This window comes from Mastigoproctus giganteus, chromosome 4 (genome assembly GCF_048544385.1).
Source record: "Mastigoproctus giganteus isolate SK-2022 chromosome 4, ASM4854438v1, whole genome shotgun sequence".
Classification (NCBI taxonomy): Eukaryota; Metazoa; Arthropoda; class Arachnida; order Uropygi; family Thelyphonidae; genus Mastigoproctus; species Mastigoproctus giganteus.
In genome coordinates, this window is record NC_143578.1 from 108,694,432 (window position 1) to 108,716,432 (window position 22,001).

A 22,001-nucleotide genomic window follows, 5' to 3' on the forward strand; every position below is an offset into this window, starting at 1 on the left:
CAATGGCTTCCAACAATTTATTTTGGCCCACCTTTTTTTTTCACTTTGTTTGCAGCGGTAACACTCTACAAACACCACTGGCTATGGTAGCAATCACCACATAACTGCCCAGGCCAGTCAGTTCCTGCCTTAAAGCAATAAGAAAGAATCTTTTTTTTCTTTCTTTTTTTTTTTTTTTTTATTCACTATTTTGCAGAACAGAGTGGAATGGAAAGTAAAATAAAATGACGGGCTGTAGTTAAAACTGGCTTAATGCTAAATACATACAACAAACAGTAAGACAAATACATACGGTAACCGGTAACACAAAAAGCTTTCAGGCTTTATGTAGCCCTTCATCAGTTAACCATTTGACTGAAAGTTTTAGGAATGTAGAACTTAAGAGCATGCGATGGCAGTCATGCACAGTGAACTGCGTGATGCAACAACCAATCGTCGGAAGTTCAAGCTTATGGTTCTAACATATGGGTATGGGAACACTGCCAATGTTTGTCAGCCTTGAGGATGGTTGCTTCAATAATAGGATGAACACGACATCCTCCGTTTCTGTTGACAGAAGTATTAGAGCATGTGATGTGCAGTGACTCCAACCAGGCATGGCCTCAGTAAGGGTAAGACTGATCAACAACCATGACATTGCGGTATGGGTTAATGTCGCGTCAGGTTGACTAGAAGTGCTCAGCAATGGCCGAGTGTTCTATGTCCACTAAGTGAATGGCTCTTTCGTGTTCTGAAATACATTTGTCGAGTCTTCTGCCAGTTTCCTCGTAGCAGCTGGTGCAGTCACGGCAAGAAATGCAGTAGATTAGCCCACTCTGTAGTAAAGTGGGAATGGGTGTTTTCACTTTGGAGATGAAGGATTGCAACTTCCTGCCTGGGAGTTGTACACACCTTATCCCATTAGATTTTAGGGCCCTAGAAACCTGCTGTGAAAGGTTTGGGTAGTATGGGATAAAGGCGCTCACAGCGGAGTCATTACCTTGAACGGTCCTGTCAGTCGCTATGTTGCAGGTTGCACCTCTCTAGGGTGCGACTGCAGGCCCGTGTCCAAGATACTGCCACATCTCGCGAGATCTGTCTTGACCCTAGCAATCTCGGTGAGCCTCTCATCCGCAGAACTAGAGTGGGTCCAGGTGCAAGTTAACAAGGCACCCACAGTGCCGAGAAGATGGTTGCATGTGTGTGTTGACCAGTAGTTTGTAAATTGGCCAGCACATGTTGGTTTGCAGTAGACTGTTGTTTTCAAGCAGGTGCCCTCACATTGGACCAGGGTGTCCAAGTATGGTAGGGTATTGCCCAACTCTAGTTCGATAGTGAATTTTATGAAAGGTGACAGAGAGTTAAGGTGGTCTAAGAGTCGGTTGCCCGAATCTCTGGGAATGACTACAAACACATCATCCATGTAGCGACACCAAAAGGTAATGGGATCTGGCATACTTGTAAATGCACAACCCTCCAATTATCTTCCATTATGATGTTTGCCATGATTGAACTAACCGGGGAACGCATGGCTGTGCCGTGCACCTGTTGGTAAATGGAGTCACTGAACATGATTGTGCCACCAGTTAAGCAGTCTGAGAGCAGTGGAAACATCATCTGAAGTTAGTTGAGTTCTGTTGCTAAGGGTCTGGTCACTATCCAAAAGTTCCTTGGCACATGTGATGGTGAGCTCAACAGGGATGGAAGTAAAAAGGGACACAATATCGAATGAGGCCATAACTTGATTATCTGAGATGGATAGGGCTTGGATCCATTCTATAAATTCACCACTGTTGGAAACAGTGTTGGCAGTATTGCCTACTAGGGGAAATAGGAGCCCTGAGACAAATTTTGCCAATTCATAATTCGGTGAGCCACAACAGGAGACAATGGTTCTTAATGGTACACCTTCTTTGTGGACTTTCAGTAGTCCATAGAATTAAAGGATCTGGCAGTCGGAGGCACAGAAGCAACTACTTATGGACTCGATTATTTTCCCTTGTTGAAACCAACTGTTGACTAGGACATTTACTTTCAACTCCCACTGTTCCAAGGCTTTGATGGGAGGGACAGTTAATGGTTGGTAGACAAAAGTGTCCTGCAAGAGCGACAGGGTTTCGCTTCATAATCAGTACAATTATGAAGTACAACAACACACCTGTTCGACATCCTTTGTCTGCCAGAAGGATGATGATGGAAGAATGGATGGTATAAACTGTAACTGTATAAACTGCTTATGGAAATCACAAATCAATTAATTATGATCTGTTTAACATACAGATTATCTCTTCTTTTCTACAAGCATCAAGTCATTTGTAGGAGAGAATTCTAATTCCCTTCTATCTTCAAAAAATTTCCTTCTTTTACATTTGTTATGCAAGCCTCATGTCATGAGAGCAAGTGTAACACAAGTTATATTTATTGGCTCCTTTTCAGCCAATCTTAATAGAGATATGGATTTAATCTTTTTATAAACAAAGCAATAACAGGATGTAATGACACATACCTCCAACCCAAGCATGGTACTAAGTACTATAGGTTATAATACCTCTCGTGTTTGGGGTTCTCATAAAAAAAAAAAAAAAAATATATAACAGGTTACATAAAACATCACATAAAATTTCTTCAAGTTCATTAATGAAGTTACATTTTATTATAAAGTTTATATCTGTTTTAATAACAACTGAAATCCAATCTTCCATCAGATATCTGACTAAACAATGAAAACATCAGTAAAGAAAATATAGCTTACTGTAGCACAAACTGAGTAACTTGAGGGTAAATGAAAAATTATCCAATGTTACTAACCTTAAATCCTGATGTTAATGCTATCATTTTACTATATAAAAATTTATATTAGCATGAATACCCTTACCCGTGCAACAGCATATGGTGTGTAACCAGTTACATCAATTATAAATGGGTGTGTTTGATTTTTTGCTAAAAATGCCATGTTTTGATTACTTCCTCCAAGCCTTTCTGCAAAAAAAAAAATATAATAATAAATAAAATTTAAAAAATACAAACTGCAATTGTTTTTAACAGTTAATTTCATTAATAAAGCTTTTATTAATGTTTAGATTTTCACACAAACAAATAACCAATAAGAACAAGCTTGACAAATTGGATTTTTCTGTGCATAATCATACCAAAAGATGAAAATGCAAAAGTTATTTACAAATTTTTTGAGACAATGGCTTAAGTGTAGGCCACTGCGTAAAAACACTTAATGACTGCTTTTACTGAGGTACTGTATAATCAAAATTTTTAATGTGTGTGTGTGTGTGTGTGAGAGAAAGAGATTTATGTTCACCAATTAAAATTAATTCACCAAATATAACTGATTCATCTATTAAAATTTTGCCCAGAAATTTGTGCACTTCTATATTACAAATTATAAAATGTAACCGAAAAGCATAACTTCATTTATATTTCTTTTCTGCAAGCTTCATTAGTGGTCTAGTCATACCAGGGTGTTCAAAAGGGTGGGGGTGTTAAATTTTATGAGTGATTAAACATACAGTAAAGCCTCAATTTAACGGACCCCGATATAACAGATTTCGGATTTAATGGACCAGATAAATAATAATACAGTAATGTACATATTAATCTCAACTATATTATTTTTTTAGGTTATACAAAACTTCACTGTTATTATTAATTAAAAATTAATAATAATTACCTATTTCCATTACTGTTTTGATAATTACCTACTTTTATTATCAAATTCAGGAAATTGTTTTTTATTCTTTCTGAAAACATGTCAAATAGCTCTTTTCTCTGATTACAGATAAGAACAGGCGGTGACTTGCGAGCTGAACGTGACTCGGGACACTAAACTGCAGGTCTACTGATTTGCTTTGTTTTGGTCTCAATCTGCCTCAAGCTATCATGCGGTCAGGTTGTATACAGAGTGTTTCTGTGATTTCTGAATTGTAACTTTATTTATTAAATAATTTTGCAATCCTTACAATTTAAAATGGCATCAAGTGATAGATGAGTTAAAAGAAAGCATGTGAACTTAAATGTGACACAGAAATTAGAGCTCATTAAGAAATTAGAACAAGGTGTCTCAGTAGCACGTGTTTGCGAAATTTACGGCATAAAAAAACAAACTGTTTCTGATATCCATAAATCAAAGGCCAAATTGCAACATAATTTTATATGGTACAGTATTGTATATTGCATTAAAGCTTTTTTTTTTTTAACATTAAGAACAATAAAAAATTCCCCTCCAAGGTTACATTCATTTTAACAGATTTTCGGCATTAATGGACACCCCTTCTCCCCTATTAGTCCGTTAAATCGAGGGTTTACTGTATTTATTATATATTCATCATCATCAGCCAATTTCAATCCACTGCAGGATGAAGGCCTCTCCAGCAACTTTCCAGTTCCTTCTGTTTTGAGCACTGGCCATCCATTTACTATCTACAAACTCATGAATTTCATCTATCCATCTCTGCCTTTGTCTTCCAGGTTTTCTTCTAGCTCCTATTGGATGCCATTCTGTTATTTTCTTAGTCCATCTGTCATCATGTCTTCGAGCTATGTGTCCTGCCCAAGACCATTTTAGTTCTTTAGTTTTGATAAGAATGTCCTTTACTTGAGTTTGCTGCCTAATCCATGTGTTTCTCTTCTTATCTAACAGTCTGATTCCCAATATGATTCGTTCCATTCTTCGCTGTGTAGTTCTCAGCTTCTCTTCCATTCTTTTGGTGAGTGCCCAAGTTTCACTTCCATAAGTCATGGTAGGGAGTATACATTGGTTCATTATTTTACGTTTCAGACAAACTGGGATATTGTTCTTCAGTATGTGACTATATTTCCTGAATGCTATCCATCCAAAATTTATTCTTCTCTTGACTTCCAGCCATTTATCATTATTACAGCTAATAACTTGTCCCAGATAAGTATATGACTCCACCTTTTCAATTACTGCTCCTTCAATCATTATTTCCCTTTCTGTGGCATACTTGTTCATCATTACTTTTGTTTTAGCCATATTCATCTTTAGTCCAAAATCCTTACTAGCTGTGCATAACTGATTAAGATTTTCCTCTAATTCTTGGGGATCATGGCTTATGACCACAATGTCATCTGCAAATCGTAAATGGTTTAAGTACTCTCCGTTCGCATTGACTCCTTTTTGCAACCAGTCTAATCTTCTGAAAGCTTCCTCAAGGGCAGCAGTAAACAGCTTCGGAGATATTGTGTCTCCTTGTCGAACTCCTTTCTCAATTTTAAATTTCCTGCTGTCTTTGTCTAGTCTAATAAAGGAGGTAGCACTCTCATATATTTTCTTCAAAATCATAATATATGGGGTATCTATGCCTTGTCTTTCCAGTGCCCGAAACATTGCCTTATGCTGTATGGAGTCAAATGCCTTTTCATAATCCATAAATGCCAGGCATAATGGTGTTTTATATTCATTTGCTTTCTCCATTAGCTGTGATATTACATGAAGGTGATCCATAGTTGAGAATCCTGTCCTAAAGCCAGCTTGCTCTTTCGGTTGATTCTCATCAAGTATTCTTTCTTTCTAATCTGTTAGTAATGACCCTTGTGAACTACTTGTAGATGTGGGATAACAAGCTAATTGGTCTATAATTTCCAATTTCTGATTTATCTCCTTTCTTATGCAGCAAAACTATGATTGCATTATTCCACTGCTTAGGCGTCACACCTTTTCTAATGCACTTTGTGAAGAGCCTTGCCAGTTTTTGTGTTATGTCTCTTCCTCCCAATTTTAACAACTCTACAGTAACTTCATCTTCCCCCGGGGCTTTCTGATTCTTCATTTTCTTCAATGAATGTTCTACCTCATCAGGAAGAATATTGGGTATGTCGTATGTGTTGCTACTTTGCAATCCATCTTCCCCACTGCTGGCATCATTCCCCTGCTCCCTGTATAATTCTCTATAGTAGTCTTCTGCTATTTAAATTATGTCTTCTCTGCTGTTTATAAGTACACCATCGCTTTTCTTCAGTTTCAGTATCATTTGTCTTTCTGTATTACTGCTCATGGCTGCTGATTTAAATCCTCTGTTTTCCTTTAATGGTTTTTCTACTTTTCTTGTGTTAAATCTTCTTATGTCCTCTCTGAGTCTCTTTCTAATGGCTTTGCATAACTCAGTATACTCAATTTTCTCCCTGTCAGCGTTTTTCTTGCTTTTCATTTGTCGTCTTCGGTTCATCATGACAAGTGTTTCTTGACTAATTTTTTCTTCTTTGGATTTCTTTTTCCCTATAGGATTCATGGGCTTTATCACTTTCAAAAAGTTGTAATATTCCTCGTCGATATCTTGGTCCTCAGCAGTCTGCAGAACCTCATACTTGTTCTTAAGTTACAGTACATACTGCTTTTTCTCCTCTTCTGTTATCTCAAAGACCTTTGTATTATTTACTCGAGTCAGTTTTTTCCTTTCCTTTCCTACATCAATATCAAGTGTACATCTTACCATTCTGTGATCACTTCCAACATTTACCTTATTCAGGACGGTAACATCATTCACAATATATCTTCTGTTAGTGAGGATGAAGTCGATTTCATTAGTAGTTAATCCATTTGGACTCTTCCATGTCCACTTTCTGTTCACCCTTTTCTTGAAAAAAGTGTTCATTACTGACAGTCCTTGAGATCCTGCAAATTCCACAAGTCTTTCACCTCTTTCATTTCTTTCACCAATTCCAAAATTTCCTATAGTTACCCTTTCTGCGCTGTTTTGTCTTTTTCCATCCTTAGCATTGAAGTCTCCCATAATAATAGTGTAGTGGGTTTTCTGCTCATCTAGAAGACTCTCAATTTTGGTGTACATTTCTTCAACCTCTTCAGTAGCATTAGTAGAGGCATCTGATGCAAGAAAGCAAACTTATGCAGCATCAGCCAGAAAAAAAACCAAAAAAAAAACCACTTCCACTTCACCCCTCTGTTCGTTCGAAATACCTGTCCAGCTGAGCCTTAAACTTATTTAGGCTATCAACTTCCACGACAAGGGATGGAAGTCTGTTCCACCAACCAACCACCCGCTGGCTAAAGGCAAATTTCCGCACGTCTGCCCTAAATCTGTCTTTCCTCAATTTGAATTTATGCCCTCTCAGGTGATTATTCTGAGCAAGAGGAAGAATCCCATCAGCATTGAGCATGCTCAAACCATTCAAGGCTTTATACACCTCTATCAGATCACCTCGCTGGTGCCTAGTCTCCAGACACTGTAATTTGCAAAACTTAAGCCTTTCTTCATAAGAGCACCCCTTTGTTCCATTCACTAATCTTGTTGCCCTTCTCTGTACTCGTTCCAGCAGCACTACATCCTTCTTGAAATGAAGCCTCCAGACCTGTATACAGTACTCTACGTGTCGCCTGATCATTGCCTTATACAAGGGAATAATCACCTCCTTATCCCTGCTAGAAAAATTCCTATATATCATCGACAATACACCATGAGCTACTCTTGCAGCCCATCTGCACTACTCAGAGAACTTCATATCTGCCTGCACAACCACCCCCAGGTCCCTTTCATTCTCTACCACTGTCAGTGTAGTACCACAGAGTTGATACATTGCTCTGGGGTTGCTGTTTCCCATGTGTAGTACTTTACATTTGTCAATGTTAAACTTCATTTGCCACCTCTCAGCCCATCTTCTCAACCTTTCCAGATCCTGTTGCAGCAGCATAGTGTCAGTAGTGTCCTTGACAACCCTGCCTACCTTTGTATCGTCTGCAAACTTCGACATTAAGCTTGATATACCATCATCAATATCATTTATAAATACAGAAAACAATAATGGACCCAACACTGAGCCCTGAGGGACTCCACTAATAACATTAGTCCACAACGAGCAGTGTCCACTGATTACCACTCTCTGTCTTCTCCCCCTCAGCCACCCCTTTATCCACAGCAACAATTTGCCTCCAATGTCACACTGCTCCAATTTGTGCAGCAGTCTTCCATGTGCAACAGTATCAAAAGCCTTTCTAAGATCCAAGTATATAATATCAAAGTTATTCCCTGCATTCAGTTCCTTTGTGACTGCATCATAGTATCCAATCAAATTGGTCAGGCAAGACTTCCCCCTTAACAAAACCATGCTGTGTCCGAGCTATAACTGAAGTCTTGTCTAAATGATCCTGCAGTGCTTCTTTAACCAGTGCCTCCATTAATTTTCCTGGAACAGATGTTAAACTCACTGGTCTATAATTACTTGTGCCAGCCTTTGATCCTCCTTTGTGAATTGGGGTCACATTTGCACATCTCCAGTCTGTGGGTACCTCCCCTGAGTCCAAGGAAGCTCTCATAATTATGGCTAAGGGTTTGCTTACTTCCTTTGCTGCTTCCTTTAATATAACTGGATAGATCCCATCCACCCCGGTTGCCTTTCTTGTGTTTATCTTCAACAATTTCTCCTCCACTTTACTCTCAGTTATTACAAGATTCTCTAGCTTACTGCTAGAGTTGAATACACCTCTGGCATTCCCCTCGCTAAATAACTCCTCATGTGTGAATGTCGATGCAAAATATTCATTTAGTTTGTTAGCTACCTGAGCAGGATCATCAACAGTTGACCCATCGATATCAAGTAGACCAATCTGATTCATCCCCTTCCTTCTAGAGTTTACATAAATAAAGAACTCTTTGCTGTTTTTCTTTGCATCCCTTGCCAAAGATTTCTCGTAATCTGCCTTCGCCTGCCTAACCTCCTTTGTAACTTGGTTACAGCTCAACTTGTATCTATCATAGGCTTCTGTGTCACGTGTTAATTTGTATGTATTCCATGCATGTTTCTTCTCTGCCATATGCCTCATTAGTTCATCTGACATCCATTTAGGCCTAAACCTTGAACAATATTTCTTAGTTGGTATGTAAAACCTAGTAGCTTCCCATTTTGCATTTGCTGTTGGTAACATCATCAGTTGGTCCCACTGTATAAAATTTAAATACTGTCTCAGTCCATCGTAGTCGCCTTTACGAAAGCAATAACCCTTCCCTTTACCCCTAATGGTAGTTACCTCTTTGAGTAAATCCCACTTCAGCACACTGTGATCACTGCCACCTAGTGGTTCATTTATCTGCAAATTCTTAATGCATGAAGAATCACTGCTGATAATCAAATCAAGAGTATTCCTCGCTCTAGTTGCCTCCCGGACATGCTGTTGTAGAAAACAATCATCCAATAAATCCACAAAAGCCTTGCTAGTGTGTGAGTGACCAGCCCCCAAATTCCAGTCAATATCTGGGAAATTAAAATCTCCCATTATAAGACTCTCTGATTTACTGGCCCACTCTATTTCCCTGTACAGTTTCTTATTATACTCATCAGAGTCATTAGGCCTATAGCACACTCCTACTCTCAATTTTGATCTCCCAATGCTTATGTCACACCAAACTGACTCGACACTGCACTGTCCAGCGATGTCCACTGGCTTCATTTCCTTGGTTTTTATGTATTTCTTAACTAATAGCATAACCCCTCCTCCCTTCCTATCCAGTCTATCCTTTCTGTAGACGTTGTACTCCCCAAATTCCAGTTCTGCTTTCCTTATATCTGTGTGACACTACGTCTCTGATATCCCAACAATATCTGCCTTTGATGTTTTGAGCAATACCTCAAATTCATCAAATTTATTTACTAAACTCCTAGCATTGGTGTACACGCAAATATATATGCACCTATTTCTATTCTTAGCTACCCTAACACAACCCATGTGTTTACTTGTACCCCAGTGATTCCCAGCAGTCTCTGAAATATCCTGTATCTTGTTTTTCAGGCTTCTGCTCATTCCAATAGAAGCAGTGCAAGAATCGCTTTCACCTCTGCCAGTGGCTACTGTTAATCTATTCGTCTTTGTCTCCCCCCAAGCTAGCAATTTTCCGACCCACCTAACATTGCCTCGATAGCATCAGCAAATATTCTTGCACCCTTTCTATTTAAGTGTATCCCATCCCTGTAGAAGCAATCTCTCCTGTTAACAAGTACAGTCCAGGCTGAAAAAAAAAAAAATTCTTCCCCTTGAGCCTTGCACAATCTTTCCAGGGCCGAATTGATCATCATGGCTCGATGTTGGTGCATCGAGTATTTGTTTCGTCGTGCTTTCATATGCTGGAGGGTTTGGTCTTTTCCTCTTCACGCTGACCAGGCGTCTTATAGAGAACCACTCTACACGTTCGTTGCCATCTAAGTGACGTAACAGGGCTTACCATCGAGAAGGTGTGCACGAGTGGATTTTAGGGAGGCAGGCCAACCAGACTTCTCCTAAATCTTCTGCAATAGAGAGATATTGGATCCATCAGTGTTTTAGGCTGAGTGTCTAACAACACACAGGATACCTGTTCCCCTTTAAGCCCCCTTATTATATATTAGTTTGTACTAATTAAATAAAAAAAGTTAATATATATGTGTTATCACATAGTGAATTATAAGATAATAAAATAAGCTAAGCCATTGAATGTTCCTAATTTATACAAAGGCAATTAAATGTGTGATATTTATAAATTATAATTTAATTTATATACTTAATTAATATAATAAATCAATATTATAAAAGTAAATAACCTTTGCTTTCTTGCTTGATACTGCTATAATAATACTAAAAATTCAGTTTAAACTGTTAATCAGTATTAGTAATAGCAGTGGCAAATGATGCAAGGAAGCAAACTTATACATCAGAAAAAACCCAAATCCAGCACCCCCAAAAAAAAAAAAAAAAAACATTTCCCACATTACCTGTCCATACCCTCTAATAATATACCTATAATCCTTTTAGAACTCCATTCTTATATAAAGATATTTCTCTATTGCATCCTTATTTACTGATCCATTACCTCACCCACTACTTCAGCAGTTTTCAACCTATTTCTAATAACGGCACCCCTAAGTAATTTATTTTATTTTGCGGCACCCCTACTCTATCTACTCAATACTCAATTTTCTGTCTGTGAGATCCGATTCTATATATCTATCTATATATATATATAATATTAAAAAATATATGTTATATGATAGTTATTACAATAATATAATTATAAAAATTACATTTAATAATACAAATTATATATATATACAATATATAATAATTTTATTCTTTTTATAGAGGTACTAAGTAAGCATCAATTATAGATCACCACAAAATTAAAAAGATATTGTACACCTTTTTATAATGAAATAAACATATACATTTTAAAAAATAATAAGTTTAAGTAACTTAAACCCAAATTACGTGGCACCCCTGGAATGTTGTTGCAGCACCCCGGTTGAAAACCACTGCACTACATGGTCTATATTACACACCCACACGTTATGAACAGAGGATATACTTGCACTTCTCTAGTCCAAGGAATCAACTGAGTCCAGAAATGATCTTAGTAGCAATTCTAAAGGTGTGATGGACTCCCTTTCTGCAATCTACAATATACCTGGATGCATGCCATCATCACCATCCTCAGTAATGTTTTTTGAGAGGTGCTTCTCTGATATCATTATATCACCATCATCATCACCCATTTTTCAATCCACTGCAGGATGAAGGCCTCTCCAGCAACTTGTATTGTGCAATGGCCATCCATTTACTACCCACAAACTCGTGAAAATCATCTGTCCATCTCCGTTGTTGTCTTCCAGGTTTTCTTCTAGCTCCTCTTGGGTACCATTCTGTTATTCTCGTAGTCCATCTGTCATCATGTCTTTGAGCGATAAGATAAGACACCTCCATAGCCAGGTGGGCAGGAGCAGCAGTGCGTAGCACACGCTTCTTGATTAGACCAGGGTTTGAGCCCGTGACCACCAAATACGGAGGATGCAGAAAGGTCAGGAAATGACCACTGCATATCCCCGGAGCAATATGGCCTTAGTTGCTAATGCTCCTAAATAACAACTTTGAGCAATGTGTCCTGCCCAAGATCATTTTAGTTCTTTAGTTTTGATAAGAATGTCCTTTACTTGAGTTTGCTGCCTATATCACCAATCTTACTGCAATCTACTCATTTTCTCAGTCATTCAAATATGCTTACAAAAAATGAATGCAAAATACTGGTTCATTTCATCTAAAATTCTTGTTTAGTTGTCTGTAATTTCATCATTTCGGACTGGAGAGGTCCTACATGATTTACTGCCTTCTTTTTTTGGCAATAACATATAAGAAAAACCCATTTGTAACTTTTTTTGCAGTGATCTTCCATAAACAGCTTAGTTTTCTTATGTGATCTGTGGTATTGTTACATGATCTGTTTAAAGATGGCCTCCGTAGCCGAGTGGGCAGGAGCGGGAGTGCAGTAGCACACACTCTTTGAGTAGACCGGGGTTCAAGCCCCTGAACCAGCGTGGCAGATCATGGTCCATTTCCCTCAGCATGAATTGTTGAGGAGGCTTCCATCCTGCAGTGGGTTGATAATGGCTGCACTTTACTTTTTTTTTTTTTTACTGTTTAAAGTTCTCATATGTAGCAATGTCACACAATAAACTTTAACTATTCCGTGCTTTTTTCTTTAGATGTATAAGATATCCCCTTGTATAATGCAATGGTCAGGCCACAGGTCTGGAGGCGACATTTTAGGAAGGATATAGAGTTGCTGGAATGAGTACAGAGAAAGGCAACAAGATTGGTGAATGAAACAACAGGTTGCTGTTACCAAGAAAGGCTTAAGTTCTGCAAATTACAGCATCTGGAGACTAGGCGCCTTTGAGGTGATCTGATTGAGATATTGTTGTTGTTTGGTTTTTAGGAACATTAGCAACTAAGGCCATATTGCTCCGGAATATGTGGTGGTCATTCCCTGACCATTCTGCATCCTCCATATTTGGTGGTGATGGGCTCGAACCCCGGTCTAATCAAGAAGTGTGTGCTACGCACTACTGCTTCTTCCCACATCTGATTGAGATGTATAAGGCCTTGAATGGTTTGTGCAAGCTCAATGTTGATGGGATTTTTCCTCTTCCTCAGATTACTCACCAGAGGAGACATAAATTCAAGTTGAGGAAACACAGTTGTAGAATAGATGTGCGGAAATTTTACTTTAGCCAGTGGGTGGTTGACTGTTGAACAAACTTCCATCTGTTGTAGTAGAGGTTGACAACTTACATAAGGTCAAGGCACAACTAGACAAACATTTGGAGTGAATGGATGGGTAAAATGGGAAGGGGTTTTTTTTTTTGTTTTGTTTTTTTGGCTGATACTAGCATTAGCATTAGTAGAGACATTTGATGCAAGAAAGCAAGCTTATGCAGCATCAGCCAAAAAAAATAAAATAAAATAAAATAAATAAATAAATAAATAACTAAAATAATAAATAAATAAATACATAAATAAAAAATAACCACTTCCACTTCACTCCTCTGTTCGTTCGAAATACCTGTCCAGCTGAGCCTTAAACTTATTTAGGCTATCAACTTCCACGACAAGGGATGGAAGTTTATTCCACCAACCAACCACCCGCTGGCTAAAGGCAAATTTCCTCACGTCTATCCTACATCTGTCTTTTCTCAATTTGAATTTATGCCCTCTCAGGTGATTATTCTTAGCAAGAGGAAGAATAAATTTTTCTGTTTATACTCCGGCACGACAACCAAGTCAGTAGAGTTTACAATAAATCGTCAATACAAATTTCCTCACGTCTATCCTACATCTGTCTTTTCTCAATTTGAATTTATGCCCTCTCAGGTGATTATTCTGAGCAAGAGGAAGAATCCCATCAGCATTGAGCATGCTCAAACCATTCAAGACTTTATACACCTTTATCAGATCACCTCGCCGGTGCCTAGTCTCCAGACACTGTAATTTGCAAAACTTAAGCTTTTCTTTGTAAGAGCACCCCTTTGTTCCATTCACTAATCTTCTTGCCCTTCTCTGTACTCGTTCCAGCATCTCTACATCCTTCTTGAAATGAGGCCTCCAGACCTGTATACAGTACTCTAGGTGTGGTCTGACCATTGCCTTATACAAGGGAATAATCACCTCCTTATCCCTGCTAGAAAAATTCCTATATATCATCGACAATACACCATGAGCTACTCTTGCAGCCCGTCTGCACTGCTCAGAAAACTTCATATCTGCCTGCACAACCACCCCCAGGTCCCTTTCATTCTCTACCACTGTCAGTGTAGTACCACAGAGTTGATACGTTGCTCTGGGGTTGCTGTTTCCCATATGTAGTACTTTACATTTGTCAATGTTAAACTTCATTTGCCACCTCAAAGCCCATCTGCTCAACCTTTCCAGATCCTGTTGCAGTAGCATAGAGTCAGTAGTGTCCTTGACAACCCTGCCAACCTTTGTATCGTCGGCAAACTTGGACATTAAGCTTGATATACCATCATCAATATCATTTATAAATACAGAAAACAATAATGGACCCAATACTGAACCCTGAGGGACTCCACTAATAACATTAGTCCACGATGAGCAGTGTCCATTGATTACCACTCTCTGTCTTCTCCCCCTCAACCATCCCTTTATTCACAGCAGCAATTTGCCTCCAATGCCACACTGCTCCAATTTGTGCAGCAGTCTTCCATGTGCAACAGTATCAAAAACCTTTCTAAGATCCAAGTATATAATATCAAAGTTATTCCCTGCATCCAGTTCTTTTGTGACTGCATCATAGTATCCAATCAAATTGGTTTGGCAAGACTTCCCCTTAACAAAACCATGCTGTGTCTGAGCTATGACTGAAGTCTTGTCTAGACGATCCTGCAGTGCTTCTTTAACCAGTGCTTCCATTAATTTTCCTGGAACAGAATTTAAACTCACTGGTCTATAATTACTTGTGTCAGCCTTTGATCCTCCTTTGTGAATTGGGGTCACATTTGCACATCTCCAGTCCATGGGTACTTCCACTGAGTCCAAGGAAGCTCTCATATTTATGGCTAAGGGTTTGCTTACTTCCTTTGCTGCTTCCTTTAATATAACTGGATAGATCCCATCCACCCCAGGTGCCTTTCTTGTATTTATCTTCAACAAATTCTCCTCCACTTTTCTCTCAGTTATTACAAGATTCTCTAGCTTACTGCCAGAGTTGAATACACCTCTGGCATTCACACATGAGGAGTTATTCCCCTTGCTGAATAACTCCTCATGTGTGAATGTTGATGCAAAATATTCATTCAGTTTGTTAGCTACCTGAGCAGGATCATCAACAGTTGACCCATCGAAATCAAGTGGACCAATCTGATTCATCCCCTTCCTTCTAGAGTTTACATAAGTAAAGAACTCTTTGCTGTTTTTCTTTGCATCCCTTGCCAAAGATTTCTCGTAATCTGCCTTCGCCTGCCTAACCTCCTTTGTAACTTGGTTACAGATCAACTTGTATCTATCTATCTTTGCTGATGCTACCAAGCCAGTGCTAGGTGGGTCGGAAAACTGCTAGATTGGGGGGATACAAGGACTAATAGATTAACAGTAGCTGCTGGCAGAGGTGAAAGTGATTCTTGCACTGCTTCTATTGGAATGAGCCGCAGCCTGGAAAATAAGATGCAGGATAGTTCAGAGACTGCTGGGAATCATTGGGGTTACTATATAACTTACTATATAATTTTGCTTTCGTGCATCATATTATGCCTCTACTAATGCTAGCTAATGCAAACTTCCATCAACTCTCCTCTCATCTGTTTTAGCATCCATCCTTTGTGATACTTTACCACTTGAATAAATACATTTATGGCTTTCTAGATAACATGCCTTGTGGCACCTGCAAGGATAATTGCTGATGCTATCACAGAAGTATTAAATGGATCAAAAAATTGCTAGTTTTGGGGGGGGGGGGAATACACAAACTAATAGTGTAACAGTAGCTGCAAGCAGAGATGAAACTGATTCTTGAATTGCTTCTGTTTTTATTGCAGTAGCCTGAAAAGCGGGAAGGGAAGCATTACATGGCCCTTTTAGGGTCCAAATGGGACTAGCAATTACTTGGCTGCGTAAAGTTCTAAAAACACAAATATACACATACATTTACTTGCAGTATAGCAAATAAATTTTAAGAGTTTGAAGACCAGTTAATGATGACATTATAGGTATAACAGAAACATGGTTTCACCCTAATATAGGAATGAGAATTTAAATATGGTAATCATTAGTTATGTTTATTATATGGGAATATGCTTAATTTGGCTGTTTTAATCATTTGTGCATATAAATGCATATATCATGAATATTACTAGCAACACTGAGTACTTATTATTATTATTACTAGCCATATAATGCAATGAAGCCTGAGGTTTATGCTGTACCAGCTAAAAAAAATTTCCGAGTTACCCTGACAGTGAGAGAGAGAGTCAGAAGTAGAAGGGAATCACCAAGAAAGAGAAGAATGATGATATCCAGCTCAGGATCCTGGGTGTGCCAAGCCCATACTCACCAGATGTGAACCCCTGGGGATATTTTTCATTAATTTGATGCGCTTTTCAACATTAAATTCAGAAACATGACTTCAGTCATCGAAAACATTACAATATTACAATAAATTAGCACAGAAAAGATATCTTTGAATGCGTATGAATTAACATTATGAGGCTGTTACAAGGGATTTGGATAAAAAAATAATTTTGACATCATATACTAAGATTTTAGTTATATTAGATATTGGAGAAATATAGCATTATGGATAAGTTACTATTATAGATAAAGGAATGGTTATGCAGTAGGTTACTATTATAGATAAAGGACTGGTTATGCAGTAGGGATTATAAATAATCATTTTTCATCACAGACTAATGCAATTGGTATGGTTCCATTGTGGTCAGTGTTGGGCTCCTTGCTGTTTTTAATATTTATTACTAATACTGATGTAGTTATTTCTAGTGTGATTTCTGACTTTTTTGATTATACAATGGTGGAAACAGTGGTTAATAGCAGTAATCAAATATACTACTTCAAGAGATCTAGTTAAAAACAGCAGACAGGCTGGAAAATGGCAACTGCAGTTTAACAGAGATAAATGCAAGGTACTGCATTTGGATAGCAATAATCCTAGAATAACATACCATTTTGGTATGTTACAGAGTATGAAAAAGATCTAGGGGTAATTCTACAGTTCCCACACAAAATTATCTGAACAATGTACACAAGCTGCTAGGTTAGCCCATGGGATTCTATCAATGACATATAGGAACTTTACCAGAAGGGGCAAAAAGGTGACAGTCCAAGGTATTCCTTGGGCCATTTGAGCATAGATAAACTGTGTTGTTTAAAGATAATAAAGCAATCAAAACCTACAGTGGTATTATTATGTTTATTTAAGAGGTGTTAGTTCACTCCTGCTAATTCCAAAAAGATATATATGGTCATTTGAAATACATCAATTAAAGTCTAAACAAACAGACTCTAGTAACTATCTTGTGACTCTAGTAAATGAAAACAATAAGAGAAAATATATGAAATTACATCATTCTGAAGAAATTGGTAAGGAAAGGTCCTTGAAGATGTAATTTCATCAATGGTGTACCATCCTATGGTGCATTCTATAGCTGCACCAGTGTCCTGTTCATAGTGGTAGGCTCAATGGAAAGAGAGAAAGTTACATAAAAAATTATGTTGAACCAGAGACCCAAACTTGTGATAATAAACCATTTTATTTCATTCATAAAGTAAAAAGGTGATGTCTGAGGATGCTGTGTTAATATAACAAAATACCATCTTTTCAGCATAAAGTACACCTCGCCATCACTTCAACTTAAATCTAAATAAATTTTCAAGTAGCTGAGTGTGGTCACCATGGTCTGAGAGGATATTTAGGATATACAACAAAGGATATTTAGTTGCAAATATTTAAAAATTTAGTAAAATTTCTAAATATAAAACAACTGAAATACCTGGGAACTAAAACAATATTAACACTAGTTCTTGTCTTTTCTGACATTCAGTTGCCAACGTTAGTCATCCGAATTCTAAAATCTACGAGAACGTTCAAGCACACGTTGTAATTGGTAATAACGATCCTTATTACTGTTTCTGGCAGTTTTAAAACCAGAATACTGATTTGATCTTAATTTTAAAAAAGTAAATTTATCGAAGGGGATGGCGTTCCACCAGTTTTATTGCAGCCGATACACTAGCGCAAGTAAACAAGCCAGTTCTGCATTTTATGCGAACAGGCCGGTCTCACATGTGAGTACCCACATATATAATCCCACAACCTCATTTAGCATTAAGAAATTATCGTATCCAAACACTTATATTGAATATTGCTAATTTCTAATCTATCCAAGATAAGAAGAGTTTGAATTGCCAGAGGATATACTTCCCATAACGTTGTTACTCTTCTATAAAATTTAACTGCATTGTGGACCCATTTTCCCATAAACACAAACCTAACGAAATTGTTTATTTTATATAAATAAATAGTTTTTCTTTTCTTCCCCCCCCCTTATATGTGTATGTATTTCCCCATTAACTAAACACTTAAACGACGATGTTTATAACTGTACCTCGCTAACAACTGGTACTTAAAATTTTTTGGTTATATTATTCAAACAAATCACCACTCTAGCATATGCCGGTTACCAGTAGCAACTTAGCGTTAGCAGAGACACAAACATACCTCTGTGAGCAGAGTCATATGATGCAAGAAAACAAGCTTATACAGCATCAGCCAATAATTTAAAAAAATAATAAATAAATAAAATCCCATTTCACAAATCCATTTGCTCTAAAAGATTTCCTTGAATTTATTTAAGCTTTCAACTTCCACAGCGACAGATGGAAGTTTGCCCAGGTCTTTTTCATTCTTCATCACCCTGAGTGTAGTAGAGCCCAATTGGTACGTTCCTCTGGGGTTACTTCTACCCAAATGCAGTACTTTGCATTTGTCAAGATTAAACTTCAGCTGCCATTTCTCAGTCCAGCTTTTCTAGATCCTGTTGCAGTAGCATACTGTCATTAACAACCCTGCCAACCTTTGTGTCATCTGTAAACTTATTATTATTATTATTATTATTATTATTATTAGCCATATGGTGCAAGGAAGCCTGAAATGCTGCACCGGCCAAAAAAAAATTTTTCCCTTTTACCCTGAGAGAGAGAGAGAGAGAGAAGTAGAAAGGAATCCCAAGAAAGAGAAGAATGATGATATCCAGCTCAAGACCCTGGGTGTGCCAAGCCCATACTCACCAGATGTGATCCCCTGGGGTTAAACTGGCCTGATATACCCTCATCAATATCATTAATAAATATATAAAACAACAATGGGTCCAACACCGAAACCTTAGTGACCCCGCCATTTCAGATGAGTAGTTCAGTTAAAACCTTATAAATATACTGTATTAATACATCGTCTAAAATTTTAAGGTCAATTTATACGCCGAGTATAAAATTCTAAAGTTGGAACGAAGGCATATGCATTAAATACACGCAATCAGAAAGACATGACTGCCGATACATTTACTATTTATGAGATATATATATATTTTTTTTTTTTTTTTCGCAGCTAATCTTTCGATATACATTCAGTATACGTAATGTTGTTCATCCGGAAACTCGCGTTTTTCGCTCCTGCACTCTTCAAAAAAATCAAGCAGGACGTGAACGGCTAACTACAAAAAATATGGACAATGTGGAACCAGAGAAGGAAGAGTAAGAAGAAATACAACCCAGAGCAGCTGAAGTGGAAAGCCGTGAGGTCATGATATCCAGAATTCGAGGGAATCGACCCACAACTACTGTTATTATTATTAGTAGTAGAAGTAGTAGTCATAGGGTGAAAGGAATTCTGAGGCTTATGCTGCAGCAGCTAAAAAAAATTTACGAGTTACGCTAAGAGAGAGAGAGAGAGCGAGAGAGAGAGTTACCAAGAAACAGAAGAATGATGATATCCAGTTCAGAACCCTGGGTGTGCCAAGCTTATACTCACCACATATGAGCCCCTGGGGTTAAGCTCATGTGATACAAAAAGCAAATAATACTACATTACCTCGACAACAACGGTGAAACACTTGAGCCATTCACACAACCATGCACTGTTCTCCTTTAGCAGACACTAAGATTAATAGAAGAGAAATCAGAAATTAGCAGCAGAAGGAACGAAAAGGCAAGAAACCGCCTACTTCGGAAAGAAGTCCTGAGCACGTGTAAACCACAGGTATGGAACCAAAGACTTACATAACAGCTTAACAGCAGTAGGTCTCACTGAGAACACATACAAGTGACTACAGAAAATCGCAATACTGAGAACACATACAACTGATTACAGAATATCGCAATACTGAACACCTTTAGGATAATCAGAGAGTTCTTCGACCAACAGTAACAACCACCCTGTGCAATTGGTACCAGAACCTATCAATGGGTGAAACCACCCATTAGGGAGAAATAATGTGACAACAACAGTAATAATGATGATAATAATAATAATAACACTTACATGAAACTCCATAAAGCTGCGATCCTGAACACCTGCAGGGCAGTAAGGGAGTTCCTCAAGTTTTTTCATTTTTTATACAGGGTGTCTCAAAAAATACACTGCATAACTTCAGGAATGAGTTCCTCATATGTAGACAATAAAAATAATTTATATCAACATAGTTCCGGAAATGCTTGGTTTCCGAGTTCTGAAGGTCTGTCTATGGCACTTAACTGTTCACATCACCTTATAGTAATTGTTCAAAATGTTCACCTTCTGCCTGAATACAGGCCTCACATCGACGTCTCATGGACTCGCGAAGACGTTGCCAAATTCCTGGCATGTTTCGTATTGTCTCACAAACTGCCACAATTCGATTGCGGAGAGTTTCCACATCAGTTGGTTTTCTCGCTACACTCTCCAAATAGTCGAACGTTGAACAGCCAGTTGCATTGCTATTCTGCGTGTGTTGATTCCAGGAGTGGCATACACAACATCCAAAATCTCCTCTACTTCAGGAGTCGTAGATCTTGGTCGTCCTCTGTCGGCAGAACGAGGTGCAAAGGTCCCATGTTCACAAAGGCGGCGATGGATACCCTCAAACGTTTTCCTGTCTGGATATCTTCATTCTGGGAACCTTTCACGGTACAAACGACGAGCCTCCAGATCATTGCCGTTCGCCAAACTGTACATAAACTGCTTGTCCGCTTCTCCTGATTTCAATACAGGGTCGGAATGGAAAACCACCAGAATCTGTCAGTACCTTGTGATGAAGGAAATCATCTGCGGGAGATAAGACATTCCGGTTAATAACTACATATGACGAACTCATTCCTGAAGTTATTCCGTGTATTTTTAAGACACCCTGTATATTAATAATAATAACAACTTTCAATGTATTACCTGTAGCATGCACTACGTGGGCAGTATAAATAGTGGCTACTATATATGCAGTATACAAAAACATAATAAGTAATCCCCCCCCCCGGAGTTCTTAAAACAGCCTGGATCTGCTGGGGAATGGAAAAATCAAAGTATTGAAAGAATGCCATGGTGATAAGGGTTCATAATGACTCCATTGCTTCATATTTGTGCAAATAGGATGGCCTCAATTCCACCTCATCCCATAGTTACTCACAATTGGGTGCAAATCTGTGATACGCCGCTGCAGTAGGCTGAAATCATTCTTTCCTGAGATCATTTCTATATAGTTTTGACATCGTGATATAGTGGACTGTCCTACTGTAGGAACTCATTCGAAGATGGATTTACTGTAGCCATATAATGATGGGCCTGGTGGGAAACATTCCAGATAATGTGTAGCAAAGGAATTTTGGTCTGATGATATGTGAACATGTGGATATCTGTTGTGTCATATGTAAGGCGGCCCCTAAACGGTAGTTCATCTCTGCCATGGTTCACTATGATGATACAGAACTCTGTACAATGGCCAGAAATGATTGCAGTGGTATGTTTGTGGAGTTTGTGTGTTGTTTAGTTGTTTCTGGCGGTTTTGCTACCAGAAAGCAGCGATCACTAGGAATGCTGCTTCCCAGTACCCATCCACGCCACGAGGATGTGGGTCCAACTATACACATACTAAACTAAATGTAATATTTCCATCATCCATAGGAAGAAGCGCAAATCCTATGGGTGCAGCAGAGTCTTATAATCACGTAGGGTGGTGAACACCAC

The 22,001-nt window shown here is 38.3% G+C and overlaps 1 protein-coding gene across 6 annotated transcripts in view; it reads right to left on the minus strand.

Moving 5' to 3' along the window:
* Positions 1-18,642, minus strand: part of LOC150086983 (cilia- and flagella-associated protein 53-like) — a 238,972-nt gene extending 220,330 nt beyond the window's left edge. For 2 of the 6 annotated variants that reach the window (XM_090372872.1, XM_090372876.1), the window contains exons 1-2: positions 18,510-18,642; positions 2,855-2,958 (exon numbers count right to left, since the gene is read on the minus strand). In XM_090372872.1, coding sequence (XP_090228998.1) covers positions 2,855-2,932 — 78 coding nt within the window. In that variant the 5' untranslated portion in view covers positions 2,933-2,958; positions 18,510-18,642. Of the gene's footprint in view, positions 1-2,854; positions 2,959-17,781; positions 17,901-18,396 lie in introns of those variants that run through there. The other 4 variants (XM_090372870.1, XM_090372873.1, XM_090372871.1 and 1 more) reach the window with 2 other exon arrangements.
* Between the last annotated feature and the right edge of the window lie 3,359 nt (positions 18,643-22,001).